This window comes from Dama dama, chromosome 5, assembly GCF_033118175.1.
Source record: "Dama dama isolate Ldn47 chromosome 5, ASM3311817v1, whole genome shotgun sequence".
NCBI lineage: Eukaryota > Metazoa > Chordata > Mammalia > Artiodactyla > Cervidae > Dama > Dama dama.
In genome coordinates, this window is record NC_083685.1 from 55,989,242 (window position 1) to 56,005,154 (window position 15,913).

Genomic DNA, 15,913 nt, shown 5'->3' on the forward strand with positions numbered 1-15,913 from the left:
TCTTGATGAAAGTGAAAGAGGAGAGTGAAAAAATTGGCTTGAAGCTCAACATTCAGAAAACTAAGATCATGGCATCTGGTCCCATCACTTCATGGGAAATAGATGGGGAAATACTGGAAACAGTGTCAGACTTTATTTTTTTTGGCTCCAAAATCACTGCAGATGGTGATTGTAGCCATGAAATTAAAAGAAGCTTACTCCTTGGAAGGAAAGTTATGACCAACCTAGACAGCATATTAAAAAGCAGAGACATTACTTTGCCAACAAAGGTCTGTCTAGTCAAGACTATGGTTTTTCCAGTGGTCATGTATGGATGTGAGAGTTGGACGTAAAGAAAGCTAAGCGCCGAAGAATTGATGCTTTTGAACTGTGGTGTTGGAGAAGACTCTTGAGAGTCTCTTGGACTGTAAGGAGATCCAACCAGTCCATCCTAAAGCAGATTAGTCCTTGGTGCTCATTGGAAGGACTGATGTTGAGGCTGAAACTCCAATACTTTGGCCACCTCACGCAAAGAGTTGACTCATTGGAAAAGACCCTGATGCTGGGAGGGATTGGGGGCAGGAGGAGAAGGGGTCGACAGAGGATGAGATGGCTGGATGGCATCACCGACTCTATGGACATGAGTTTGAGTAAACCCCGGGAGTTGGTGATGGACAGGGAGGCCTGGCGTGCTGCGATTCATGGAGTCGCAAAGAGTCGCACACGACTGAGCGACTGGACTGAACTGAACTGAACTGATGGAGCTATCCTGACCTTTTAGATTCCTTGTCTGCTTCTCCACTTCTCTTCTTTTTAAAACAAACACTAAGAATCTGTGTAGGGGACTCCAGTATTAATATAGGTTTGCAGAGCCAAAAAGTAGAAATAAAGGTGGCCCGAGGTCTTTGACCCTGTTATCTTCATGGTTACACTCACATCGACAAGTGTGCATTTCCAAATATATGTACTTAGGAGCACTGGAGATTTGGTGAGGGGTCGAAAAATTGTATTAACAATCAACATCAAGATTTGGATTGAAGTGAAACAGTCATCATCTCTAATTAGCTCAGGTCAGCACACTGTTTCCTCTCTGGCCAGGCAGCCCCCAGGAGAAGGAGGCTTCTAGGACTGGGATTGGCCCAGTGGGGAGGGGGGAGCCCCTGCTGAGGGACTCCAGAATGCTCAAGGGAAAACAGCACTGAGAAAGGGAAGGAGGTGACTGATTTAGACAGGAGGCTAATGACAGAGCACTTCAACAGAGTTCTACTGATTAAAAGCCTCAAGAAATTGTTGCGCATAAGGAATTAAAGCTTTGGTTGTTTTTTGTAAAGTTACTAAATATGTTCCCAGTTCAAGTGGACCTGTGGGTATTATTTCTTAATCCAGTTAAACTCCTTTCTTGCTTGCATACATGATCTGTAGTTAGAGTGCAGTGGAGGATTTTTAAGTTGAAGTCACAAATGAGATGGCTCTTTTTATTTTTTATTCAATGTATCTTTTATTTTTTAATTTTATTTATTTTTTAAAACTTTTTATTTTATATTGGAATACGATTAACAATGCTGTGTTTCAGGTCTGCAACAAAGTGATTCAGTTATATATATACATGTGTCTATTCTTTTTCAAATTCTGTTTTGTATATATGTATTTTTTATTTTTCATTGAAGGATAATTGCTTTACAATATTGTGTTGGTTTCTGCCATACATCAACATCAATCAGCCATGCGCTGTGCTGTGTTTAGTCACTCAGTCATGTCTGACTCTTTGCGCCCACCAGGCTCCTCTGTCCACAGGGATTCTCCAGGCAAGAATCTTGGAGTGGGTTGCCATGCCCTCCTCTAGGGGGTCTTCCCAACCCAGGGATCAACCCATGTCGCCCACATTGCAGGCAGAGTTTTTACCATCTGAGCTACCAGGGAAGCATAAATCAGCCATAGGTATATATACATGTGTACCCTCCCTCTTGAGTCTCCCTCCCACCTCCCGTCCCGTCCCACCCGTCTTAAGTTGTCACCGAGCACTGGCTTGAGCTCCCTGAGTCATACGGCCAGTTCCCACTGGCTATCCACTTTACGTATGGTAATGTGCACGTTTCCACGCTGTTCTCTCCTTTCATCCCACCCTCTCCTTCCCCTTCTGTGTCCACAGGTCCACTCTCTATGTCTATGTCTCCATTGCTGCCCTGCAAGTAGGTTCATCAGTCCCATCTTTCTAGATTCCATAAATATGCATTTGTATATGACACTGTTTTTCTTTCTGACTTATTTCACTCTGTATAATAGGCTCTAGGTTCATCCACCTCATTAGAACAGACTCAAATGTATTCCTTTTTATGGCTGAGTAATATTCCATTGTATATATGTAACACAGCTTCTTTATCCACTCATCTGTCAATGGACAACATGGCTCTCTTTTTAATGGTTATTTAATAGGCAGTCAGTAATAATAATGATTTATTTAGACACTGTATAATGGATTGTCCGCTAAAATAATTTAAGTATTTGTATAGTCTTTGTGTCAGTGTTGTTCTTTTACCTGCTACCTTTTCAGTTTAGAATTTGTTTGGGGGGATATGAAGTCAGACTTGTGTTTCCATTGGTACAGATTCAGCTGATCTGAAGACTCCAGTAGGTGTTCTTCTGTCTCTCTGTCTGTTTTCTTTATAATTCTCCTAGTTAACAAAGGATATTATGTGCCCTCTTAGTACATTCTTCGGTCAACGAATGTGAGTGTGTGATTTTTTAGAAGCACTTTCATAGGGTGGTTAGAGTTGACAACCCCCCAGATGAGGATGTCTAATGCTCAGATATCCCAAATTAGCTTTACAAGTGTTAAGGCATAGAGTCTGGTTCATTTGTCCACTGTAGAATGGTTCTTATCATCTGGGAACTTGATGAACACCCACCCAGTCAACTCTAGGAAGTAGGTAAGTTTTGTCTGCTTTAGAAAACTGATTCATTAATCTACCTAATTATTTGAGTTTGCCAAGGATCTGCTAGGCTTTGGGCATTCATTCAACCAATATATATTAGGTGACTAGTTAGGGAGACAGATGAAGTATTACAGGCAGAGAACTGAGCATCTTATGAGAGAATATTCATACACAGAGTAATTCATTACAGTTGATAAATATTCTTGCCTAGAGAATCCCATAGACAGAGGAGCCTAGTGGGCTACAGTCCATAGGGTCAGAGTCAGACACAACTGAAATGACTTAGCGTGGCACGGCACAAGTTATACGCATATGTGTCTGTGTATGTATACATATGTTTATATTTATTTATATGTCATACTTCAGTATATATTAAAATATTAATATGTAACCTATATTAGTATAGTTGGTATAATTAGTATAATCTATATAATTAATATAATGTGTTATATAATATATAATATAAAAGTATACATATATATTAAAGTGTGATACCATGAGAGTGTGTAAATACACTTCTTACCTTCATAGAGTTTACAGTAGTGCATGCATGCTAAATCACTTCAGTTGTGTCCAACTCTTTGTGACCGCAAGGACTGTAGCCCACCAGGCTCCTCTCTCCATGGGGTTTCCTAGGCAAGAATCTGGAGTGGGTTGCCATTCCCTACTGCAGGGGATCTTCCCAACCAGGGCATCAAACCCACGTCTCTTAAGTCTCCTGCATTGGCAGGCAGGGTCTTTACCACTTGCACCATCTCAGAAGCCCAGTCTAGTCGTAGAGGGACAAATGCTAGGAAATATGATGCAGGTTGATAGGTGCTCTGCTAAACGGAAAAAAAAGAGCAGCTGATTTTTGTCTCAGGAGGGCCAGGAAAAGCCTCAGTAGTTTTAAATGGCTCTGTGACTATAACTGACACTGTACTGAGAGCTTAATTTTTGTCCTTAACAGAGCGGTTTCAGGGGCATTAGTAGTCAGAATCGGTTACAATGCCTGTTTTCACTTCGTAAACTTCCTAGCATGGGGAGGGGGAAGTTTCAAAACTTGAAAGCCACCTTTCCAGTAGCAAAACTCAGATCCTTATAAAACAGATCAGAAGTGTATCTGTCTTGAGTGAAGCTCTCAGTTTGTGAACTTGTAATCTTCACAGTATCCATGAAGCGGGTGGTCATAAGAAAATGTATGATTAACACTGATGAAAGAAATCAAAGAGGACACAAACAGATGGAGAAACATACCGTGTTCATGGATTGGAAGAATCAATATTGTCAAAATGGCTATTCTACCCAAAGCAGTCTATAGATTCAATGCAATCCCTATCAAGCTACCAACGGTATTTTTCACAGAACTAGACCAAAGAATTTCACAATTTGTATGGAAATACAAAAAACCTCGAATAGCCAAAGTAATCTTGAGAAAGAAGAATGGAACTGGAGGAATCAACCTGCCTGACTTCAGACTCTACTACAAAGCCACAGTCATCAAGACAGTATGGTACTGGCACAAAGACAGAAATATAGATCAATGGAACAGAATAGAAAGCCCAGAGATAAATCCACGAACCTATGGACACCTTATCTTTGACAAAGGAGGCAAGGATATACAATGGAAAAAAGACAACCTCTTTAACAAGTGGTGCTGGGAAAACTGGTCAACCACTTGTAAAAGAATGAAACTAGAACACTTTCTAACACCATACACAAAAATAAACTCAAAATGGATTAAAGATCTAAATGTAAGACCAGAAACTATAAAACTCCTAGAGGAGAACATAGGCAAAACACTCTCCGACATAAATCACAGCAAGATCCTCTATGACCCACCTCCCAGAATATTGGAAATAAAAGCAAAACTAAACAAATGGGACCTAATGAAACTTAAAAGCTTTTGCACTACAAAGGAAACTATAAGTAAGGTGAAAAGACAGCCCTCAGATTGGGAGAAAATAATAACAAATGAAGAAACAGACAAAGGATTAATCTCAAAAATATACAAGCAACTCCTGCAGCTCAATTCCAGAAAAATAAATGACCCAATCAAAAAATGGGCCAAAGAACTAAACAGACATTTCTCCAAAGAAGACATACAGATGGCTAACAAACACATGAAAAGATGCTCAACATCACTCATTATTAGAGAAATGCAAATCAAAACCACAATGAGCTACCATTACACACCAGTCAGGATGGCTGCTATCCAAAAGTCTACAAGCAATAAATGCTGGAGAGGCTGTGGAGAAAAGGGAACCCTCTTACACTGTTGGTGGGAATGCAAACTAGTACAGCCGCTATGGAAAACAGTGTGGAGATTTCTTAAAAAACTGGAAATAGAACTGCCATATGACCCAGCAATCCCACTTCTGGGCATACACACCAAGGAAACCAGATCTGAAAGAGACATGTGCACCCCAATGTTCATCGCAGCACTGTTTATAATAGCCAGGACATGGAAGCAACCTAGATGCCCATCAGCAGATGAATGGATAAGGAAGCTGTGGTACATATACACCATGGAATATTACTCAGCCGTTAAAAAGAATTCATTTGAATCAGTCCTAATGAGATGGATGACACTGGAGCCCCTTATACAAAGTGAAGTAAGCCAGAAAGATAAAGAACATTACAGCATACTAACACATATATATGGAATTTAGAAAGATGGTAACGATAACCCTATATGCAAAACAGAAAAAGAGACACAGAAATACAGAACAGACTTTTGAACTCTGTGGAAGAAGGTGAGGGTGGGATGTTTCAAAAGAACAGCATGTATATTATCTATGGTGAAACAGATCACCAGCCCAGGTGGGATGCATGAGACAAGTGCTCGGGCCTGGTGCACTGGGAAGACCCAGAGGAATCGGGGTGGAGAGGGAGGTGGGAGGGGGGATTGGGATGGGGAATATGTGTAAATCTATGGCTGATTCATATCAATGTATGACAAAACCCACTGAAATGTTGTGAAGTAATTAGCCTCCAACTAATTAAAAAGGAAAAAAAAAAAAAGAAAATGTATGATTAATCAAATTCAGTATGATTAATCAAATTTGATGTATATATGCTGAGTTGGTTACCAAGAATAGCTACGCTAATCACAAATGACTTTTCTGTTCATTAAAGCAAGTCCCTAAGAGTTTCAATTTGCCAATACTTTTTGATTTTCGATCCTGAGCTAACTCTGAATTCAACTGTGTTTATTTTTTCAATTCTACAGTTTAGATATTTTACAAATTCATCTTGGCCATCTCCCAAATAACCACAGTTAGAAAGGTCTTAACTAGGCTGTGTTAGAGACTTGAGTTTCACAGGTCTTCATTGTGTCCTATCAGGGATCCACACAAATAGTTTATTTTACTCCATAATTTTGGTTTTTGATGCACAGTACCAAAACTGCAAAAAGGCTTTAAAGCCAACCACTGCATTTCCCTATTCATTTGTAGTAACTGACTTTGCTAGATGCCTTTTTAAAAATTCTGCATCTTTAAAGATTTGTATCAAATTCTAAACTACAGAGAACTGCTGTTACCCTTTGTGATCACATTTATACAGTTGAATATGACAAGGCAAATATCAAAATGTCTTTGTTCTTCCATTAACTTTACTACCTGCTTTATACTCTCATGCTTCCAGATAGATCTCACCCCCACTCACGAAATAATAGGTGCTTTTGTCTTTACCTAGATCTGTCCCCTGAGCCCTGGGCTCTTCCCTTTCCAGACAGCCAAACTTGCTTCTACTCTTGGCTTAAAATTAATAACACAAAATGATTTTTCACTGTAACTAGTTTCAGTAGACATGAAAAGAAATAGACTATGCTTGGCATTACAGTCTGAGAACATAACTATCCCCGATCCCTAGGAGAATAACTAATTTTCTCCTGAAAACAAAAGGAAAGGGGAAAAATCTGACCTGTGTTTTGATTCCAGGAACCTCTCAAAATATCGTTACCATGTTATTTCCGCCGCCCCAGGTGACCATTGCTATTATTGAATACTCAGAATGCTGGCAGGCTGAATCTGTTTTTCAATTCTAGCTCATTGCACTGTGTGTGGTTCCTATGAATGCTTTTATTTAGTAGTCTGGAGACTTAGAAACTAATTTCTTTTGTTTTTCTTGGAAATGTGCAGTTTTATTTTTGTTTCTACACTGAGGTGGAAGCTATAAAATCTGCTAAACAAGTGCCAGGAAACTCAGCCTTAGGGCTGAACACAACTTGGTGCAAAGGCTCCTGGTCTCATTTCAGGTGCACGTTTAAAAAATTGCCTCTTAATCAGTTGAGTTGCTTTTCTCAAAATGCCTGGGTAATACTGGCTTTAAAAAAAAATAATGTGATTCTCTGATATTCCTCCTTTTAGAAAAGTAGATAAACTAATGTGTGAGAATATGCACCTGCTCCCATTTCTGCAAAGCACTGCTTCTTAATTGGGGAGCTTAAATTTCCTTTTATTTACTCTTTTACTCAACTATAACTTAATTACTGTGAAAGGTACAGTTCAATACAGTGTACAGTTCAATACAGTTTTATTTATCCATTCTGTATCTATATGTAGAAATAGAAATCTGTGAAACTGGCCACTCAAACCAAGAAATGGAACAAATCCAATCCCCCACAAGGTTTTCTCATGCGTCTTCCTTGTAAAAACACAGAAAAAAGTTCAAATGCAACCATTATTTTGCTTCTCTCACTACAGTTTTGCCGATGCTTGAACTCAATAAAACCATTGAGTCTGACTTTTTTCCAGTAGTAAGTCTGTGAGACCCATCCATGTTCCATGTGGCATTCTACATCCTATGTAGCCCTCCACTGTGTGAATATATTGTAAATTATTTTATTACCACATGCTTGGGCCTCCCAGGTAGTGCTCGTAGAACCTGTCTGCGAATGCAGGAGACATAAGAGACACGAGTTTGATCCCTGGGTCGGGAAGATCCCGTGGAGGAGGACATGGCAATCCACTCTAGTATTCTTGCCTGGAGAATCCCATGGATCCCATGTAGCCTGGCGGGGCTTGAGTCCATGGGGTTGCCAAGAGTCAGACACGGCTGAAGTGACTTAGCCTGTAAGCACCACTTGCTCAGGTGGGGTGTGTCAATAGTTTCAAAATCAGAGGGTCTTGTCATGTCATTTTTGTAACCGTCTCCCTTACCAATAAGAAAGAGTGTCATTGCCTCCCTGGGCTTAAGCTCATGCTCCATTTGGTTAAAAAATATATTATTTTGAATATTTCAAGGCATTATCTGGGCACCCCATCCCATCTTGTGGGAGGGACACTTACTCCAGAGGATTATGGTTCCAGAAACCATAATGTGCATAAAGGTAAAAAAAAAAACCTGTGCAATAAGGTAGGGATCCTGTGACCCAATCTATTATTTGTGGTTCTCCTCAAGAAGAATCTACTCCTGTTCACTGGAAACTTGTTAAGACTTAACAGTCCTTATGAGCTTTCTAAGTAAAATTCAACGAAGAGTTTGCTACAGTAGCTTATTGGGCCTTTACTACATGCTAATGATTCTCGTCATGGCTTCTGAATTAAGAGACAGGAAATAATTTTACACACAGAAGCACACCCTATGCTGATGTTTGATTCCCAGAAACATGATACTGGTATTACTTAGAAAGATCAGTAAGTCAGAAACCCAAGTGAGGCAGAAAGTGATAAACACAGTCTGCTCAACTACTCATAGGGTTAAATGGGGGCTAATGCCATGTCTTTATAAGGTCAAAGAGAAGGTTCTTCTTTCAGACCAGTTGGTTAACTTTGGCTAGAAATCTTCTGTTATAGAATATCTAGACACCATGTCATACTGGCATTGAAATGTACAGAGTTGAGTATGTAGTCAAATTACCATGAGTAAAATCATCCCAAACACTAAATGTTGAAAATGGTCCATTATCTGAGTCCCAAGTTATTAATGCTTTTTGGAACGATTGGGATTGCTGTTCATGGCTGTTTGAAGGTCTTTTCTTCCATGAGCTTGCTAGTAAACATAATGGAAGTTTCTCTCTAATTCTTGCCACTTAGAAGTATACCCAAGTCTTCCCATATCATGAACAAGATAGTAAAACAATCCCCATCCCTTTTTTTTTTTTCCCTCCTTCCAGAAAATTGAGAGACTCTTGCATCATTCACAGGTGGCAGAAATGGAAGGTTAAAAATGAAACAGTCCCATTGTGTTAATAAAAACAAGGCAAGAAAAAACTGATTGCTTAGCTGGGTGACTGTTTTCCCACTTAAGATGAATCACTCCGTTCATGTGGTATACAGCCATCCAGTGTGGTTTTTGCTATAGGAAAAGTGTATCCATGAAAGCAACCACCTGGAAAAGTTATTTTAGGAATTACTGTGGAAAACTAGAATTCATACTGTTTTCTACAGTAATGTTTTTGCCGTGTTTGGTTTGATTTTGTTTGGTCAGAAGTAAACACTGAACTGGATTGTACAATTTCACCAAATCTCTGTGGTAGAAGAAAGAAGTATGTGAAATATACTTGTAAACACACCCTTTAGGGTACATGGGATGCAGCAGCTACTCTGTGATCTCTCTGCTGCTTTTCTTGCCTCAATGTTGCATGTATTTTTCTTAAGCTCTTTAAAGGGTAAATATTTTTCATAGTTTTCTGAAGTTGAACACTGCACGAGGATTTACTCTGATTCACTGAAAAATCTGTGGCATTTTAAATCCCCTTGAATAAATCTCTTTATATTTGTAACAGAATCAAAGCAGTAAAAATTTCATGAGGTTTGTTATAAACACTATAACCAACATCAGACATGATGAGGTTCATGTGAGTTCTCGTGAAATTATGGCATTATCTCATATAAATGTTGGAAAGTTTTATTTTTCCACCATCTTCTGTTCTGGCCTTTCATAAATAAGAAAGAATGAATGAATGAATTCCTGTCATAAGTGAACGTCACTTAGTCATGTCTGACTCTTTGCGACCCCATGGACTGTAGCCCATCAGGCTTCTCTATCCATGAAATTTCCTCTCAGGCAAGAATACTGAAGTGGGTTGCCATTTCCTTCTCCAGGGGATCTTCCCAACCCAGGGCTTGAACCCACGTCTCCTGCATTGACAGGTGGATTCTTTACCACTGAGCTGCTGAGAAGCCCAAAGATGACCATGAAGTGAAGTGAAAGTCACTCAGTCATGTCCAACTCTTTGTGACTCATAGTCCATGGAATTCTCCAGGCCAGAATACTGGAGTGGGTAGCCTTTCCCTTCTCCAGGGGATCTTCCCAACCCAGGGACTGAACCCAGGTCTCCCACATTGCAAGTGGATTCTTTACCAGCTGAGCCACAAGGGAAGCCCAAGAATACTGGAGTGGGTAGTCTATCCCTTCTCAAGCAGATCTTCCTGACCCAAGAATTGAACGGGGTCTCCTGCATTGCAGGCAGATTCTTTACGAACTGAGCTATCCGGGGTGAAAGATAGAATACTCACATGTTATTATTCAGGCTTTACCATTAGGATATGAGCTTCTCTGCCTAGGAAGAAGAGTTTTGAAATAAGTTACTTAATCCTGGCTGTAGTGCATATGTGGATGTTAATGTTGAATACATAAAGACCTCATCAAAAGCATGTGGGCTTATTCTATAGAATTCAAGGAAGATAGAACGGAGGTGTAGCCCTTCCCTAGGGAATTGACAGACCAAATGACCTGCCTGTTATTCTATTCTGTAGAACATTTTAAGTCTTCTTACCATGTTTTAGCATCTTTAGGTAATGTTCTGTTGTGAAAAATCTCAGTTTCAACCAGCCTTTTCTATTCTAATATAAACAGATTTGTATATTTGAATATGAGCATTTATCCTTTTTCCCTGGATTTATAGCCTCATATTGCTAACCAGACTAACAGAGAGTTTTTCTCCTGGGTCCTCAATAATTTCCTTGGTTGTCAGTGAATACAGTGAGATTTTTTTTTCTAGGCTTTCCAGTTGTTTTCAAATTACTTCATATTACACAGTTTAGCTATTTTCTTATGTCTTCTCAGAATGCAGTTAAGTGTTTAATAAATTACTACTTTCTCTGCCGAATGCTTTTGCATGAAAATACTACAGAAATCCAGTAAATGGAAAATAAGGCTATGAGCTGAGGGAAGAGGTGATACCTTAAAGAAAAGCTGTTTTCTTAAATGTGAGTCCTGGAACAAGACTGGTCAGTTGAGAGGTACAAAGAAAAGAATGAACAGCAGAATAAACATGGGAGAAGAGCTGGCCCTGGTGTACACAGCATCATGTGCCTGTAGATACCATACAATAAAGTGGGTCTCCTTAAAAGGCTGGCTTGGCTTAGAAAGGTTGGCTTTTCCACTTGATTATCATGGGGAAAAAATCTACTGCTACTTGTGCTAACATCTCCATTTCCAATAGCCTCAAAATCAAAGTTTTCAAGGCAATGTTAACCATGGCTTTTTTTTTTTTTTTTTTTTTTGGTGGCATATGGAATCTTAGCTGCCTGACCAGGGATTGAACCCAGGCCCCAGCAGTGAAAGGACTGCCAGGGAATTCCCCACCGTGGCTTTTTTTTTTTTTTTTTAAGAGCATCTGGAAGAAAGAGCCCTATCTTCAGATCTCTTTTAATGAGAACCAATAGTTTTCTGTATCAGCATTACCATTTACATGGTACAAATTTTAACTGACCTTGTCCTAGTTTATCCAGGTTCTCTGTGTTTCAGCGATTTATCCCCGAACTTTCAAGTAGCTGTGTTAAAGAAACCTTAAAATGGGATGGACAGTGATGGCCACACTTGGGTTTTGCAGATCCTGTGAAGCCACCTGGCAGCTCCTTACAGGCACCAGCTGATTTACCATTGGCCATAAGTGCAGCACCACCGTCCTCCCAGGGGGATGCCTCCTCTGCTGCTGCGCCGCCTCCCTATCAGCTCATCAGCCTTCCACCACACCTGGAAACCCTTGGCATCCAGGAGGATCCTCAAGACTACCTCTTGCTAATCAACTGTCAAAGCAAGAAGCCTGAACCCAGCAGGTAAACCACGCGTGGTGTGCGTGCATCACTTAGGCCCCTTTCCTTGAAACATTTTTAACCCTGATGTGAAGGCTTAAAAGAAACCATCTATAGAAAGTCATCTCTTAGGCTTACACTTCAGGGTGATGTTCCTCTGCTAATGATTTCTGATATTCAGGAGATTTTATTGAAGAAACACATTGTTGATCATTTTTTGGCTAAGAACACTCATGCCTTCATGGCTTTTTTGGAAATCTGTCTCCTGGGTCTTAGTCTTTGTTACGGACTCACAGTGTTACTTGCTTAACAGATGTCACTGATTTATAAATGGTGATCTTGCTCCATTTCTTATGTGATTGTAAACCAGCCAAGGGTCATCTTTTGTTTCTGAAGAAGGAGAGGAATACCTACTGCTAGAAGATTTTGAAAGCAAAACGATTCCATTGCAGTGAGTGTGTTGTGGTTGCTTTGAATCTGTGTGAGAAATTAATCACACAGGTAAAATCCCAATACAGCAAATTCTATGGATTAAACAAATCAGATGTTACTAAAATTTGGCAAAATCAAATATATTGCTAAAAACTTTGAAACTTTCAAATCTTCACACCTGGCAATGAAGCAGAGCTTACCACATGCCTTGACTTAACAGATTTTTAAGTAGAATGAAGTATATGGGTTTCAGTGCTTGACCAAAAGTGTAAAAGCTTTCCCCAAGCCCAAACTGTCACCCTTTTTTTTTTTATTTTAATGTGCCCCATTTTTTAAAGTCTTTATTGAACTTGTTACAATGTTGTTTCTGTTTTTTATTTTGGTTTTTTGGCCGCTAGGCATGTGGGAACCCGCACTCCCTGCGTTGGAAGGTAAAGTCCACCACTGGACCACCAGGGAAGTCCCTCCCTGTCATCTTTATCTCTGCTCCCAGACCCCTCTCTTCTTCTAAGCTAATTATATTTTAATTGATTATTCTTCTTAGTTGATGTTGATAACTGGAAGGCTGGAAGTAGTAATAAGGTTTGAGCCAGAAACAGATGATCATGATGCCTGTGATACCATCAGCAGCTGTATGACAGCTCGTAAGGCTGTTGTTGTTCAGTTGCTAAGTCCTGTCCTTCTCTTTGCGACCCTATGGACTGCAGCACGCCAGGCTTCCCTGTCCTTCACTATCTCCCCGAGTTTGCTCAAACTCATGACCATTTGAGTCAGTGATGCCACCCAACCATCTCATTCTCTGTCATGCCTTTCTCCTTTTGCCCTCAGTCTATCCCAGAACTAGTAATATTGGGTACATTTCTTGTCTTAATTTGCATTATTTAAGGAGGATGTGAATTGCATTGAAATATGAAAGATATTTTTTAAACATATTAGATTCCAGAATTATTTTTATAACAAAAGAAAGATTTTTTTTTTTTTTCATGTAGTAGATGACTGCTATTGGACCCTAGGATCATACAAACTCCTTGTTCAAAAAATTTTACGTAGCATTTGTTAAGATCCATAAATTAGTTTCTAAGAACCATTCCCTGGGATAGCGGAAGAAGCTCACAAAACTTCCAAAGATAAGTTTCTATATATTTGTTATAATGGGATTTTACCTGTAAAAGTAAAAAAAAAAAAATTATAAATCACAAGTTAATAATATAAAATTCTAACTTGATTTTGCTTGTTTGCTGTGAGAATTTAAAATTATACACTCGCAACTTTGTTGCATATGCTACTAACTAAGATTTTATTTTAGGGGAACTCTACAATTATTTTTCCTTATCTGCCTTTTTAAAAGCCAACAGCTAAGTGACAGATTTCAGTACATTTTCTTTTTATGTAGCGTCTTTCATCAGTCTCACTGGTATCACGGCGTTCCTGTTAAATCATTACTCAGATATATTTTGTATCTGTATTTTGCAAACGTGACAGTTTAATAACAAATACTTGTGAAGTATCCACTATGGGCTGTTTGGCTAGGTTCTACAAAGGTACAAACTGATGACATAAGATACAGCGCCCTCAGGTGCAGTCACCTTCAGAGTTGAAAAGTAAAGCATGAAGTACTTGTAGATGAAGGCAAGATGTGAGCATGGCCTTGAGAACTATGTCTGTCCTGCAGGACTGAGCTCAGACTTCTGCTCCTCTGGGAGACCTTCCGCCAAACACCCAGGCAGGGTTACATGTCTGGGTCTTCACAGCATCCTAGTTGTGCCTCTGTGTCTCCACGAATCGGAAGTAACTTGCTAATTGCATTTATTCTCCATTAAACTCTAAACCAGTCAAGGACAGGGAACTTCGTACTCATTGTATTTCTGGCTTCCTCTTCACGTTTGAATTAAATGAAGTGCACATTTTAGAATATGTGTTAGAAATTCCTAGAAAGGACAGTGCATGTGTTTTCGAGATGGAGGGTGAGACACTTCATAGGAGTAGGCTTTGAACCATACCTGGTTGGTGGGAGGAGACCGTCATTAAAAATTTATGTTAAAATAGCCTAAGGGCAAGGGAAAGTGAAAATGAGAGCCCCCAGAGGAAGACAATAAGGAAGAGCGCATGCTTGGAGTGAAGGGTTCCATTGAGCAACCAGCAGGTCATAAGACTGGATGTATAAGGTGGAACCAGGCTATTAATAATAGTAGCCTCAGTGCCAAGTAGAGTAGTTTGTGGGCTTTTTGTAGTTCCCGTAGACTGTAGGAACTCTTAACAGGATTTTCTCTGAATTATATGAGTGACATGAAAACCAGGTTTTGAAAATATTGATCTTCTAACAGTCTTGGTCCTGCAGATGGTACCATGGATATATTGGAAGAGGGAGAAACTGGAGGAAAGAAGTTTACTGAGGAGGATCCAGTGTTGTAGATTTCAGCAGAGACCCAGACCTGAACTTGGGTGGTGACAGTGGGAACAGAGAAGGGGAATAGATAACTTGGGTGGAAAGAAGGACTTTGTGCCCAAGCGATGGTGGTGATCAAAGAGAATGAATCAAAGCCGATGGGGTTCCCAGTTTAGACAATTCAGATAAAGACATTTCTTGTCAAGGCAAGTCAGAAAGGGCCACCAATTTGAGAGGTACATGGAGTTTGATTTGGTACACATGAGCATGGGAACTCTGGGATAAGCAAGTGAAAATAAATTTGAGCCGTTTGCAGATATGGGACTCAGAGTTTGGTGAGAAGATGGGAGTTGTCAGCATTCAGTAGGGATGAAGTTACAGGAAAGGAGGATTTTTTAATGGTATATGCAGTAAAGACTTAGAGGACTGTTTTCTGATAGTCACTTCCAGGTGGAGAGATAGGAAGAAAGGCTTGGTCAGTGAAGCAAGGGCATAATCAGTGAGGTAGAAGGAAAGCCAGGATATTGCAGTCAAGTCCCTGTGATACCAGGCAGGAGGGGAGAGTTTCAGTGAATAAATGCAATACCCAATGCCAGATGTTACCAAGATGTCAGGAAGATATGACCTTGAAAAGAACTATCACAAGTTACTATTTTTTAAATATTGAGTTTAAGTTCCTCCAGGACTTTGAACAACACACATAGGTAGTTAGGGATCTAGTTTAGCATTAAGGAAGGAAAAGCACTCTGATATTGGTAGCTGCATCTTGACTTACTCCCAAATTTTGTGATACCACAAAATACAGACTGAAAACACTCCCAAAGTATAAAAGACACTCTAATGAAATTTCTCAAGGTGAATTATTGTTTGGAGTTGGCTAACCCCATGGCTTGTATTTTGATCCTTTGATCGACATTGGCTAAATATTTGTTAAAGAAAATTAGTAGAAAGGAAGATACGCAGAACCTATTGAGTTGACACCTTGTAGATCACACTGAATTCATTCAATACCAGATCATCATTAGATTTGACAACAGAGTGCCACAGGTGAGCTAAAGAGCTAAGGATCACCTTGATAAGCTATTGGTATGAAGTTTTTGCATGCTCTTCAGAGGAAATGCTTTTCCCAGTGTCGTGTGCCTTAATCATTGACCTTCCTCCGAGTTTTGTACCTTTCTAATTCCAGTGCTTCAGGAATTGTGATTTTATGTGTGGAA

The 15,913-nt window shown here is 39.7% G+C and overlaps 1 protein-coding gene across 6 annotated transcripts in view; it reads left to right on the forward strand.

The window, feature by feature from the left end:
* GAB1 (GRB2 associated binding protein 1) overlaps positions 1 to 15,913 on the forward strand; it is a 125,567-nt gene that overhangs the window by 87,648 nt on the left and 22,006 nt on the right. For 4 of the 6 annotated variants that reach the window (XM_061142411.1, XM_061142409.1, XM_061142414.1 and 1 more), the window contains exons 3-4: positions 11,677 to 11,902; positions 12,249 to 12,329. In XM_061142411.1, the coding sequence (XP_060998394.1) occupies positions 11,677 to 11,902; positions 12,249 to 12,329 (307 nt within the window). The remainder of the gene's footprint in view (positions 1 to 11,676; positions 11,903 to 12,248; positions 12,330 to 15,913) is intronic. The other 2 variants (XM_061142408.1, XM_061142410.1) reach the window with 1 other exon arrangement.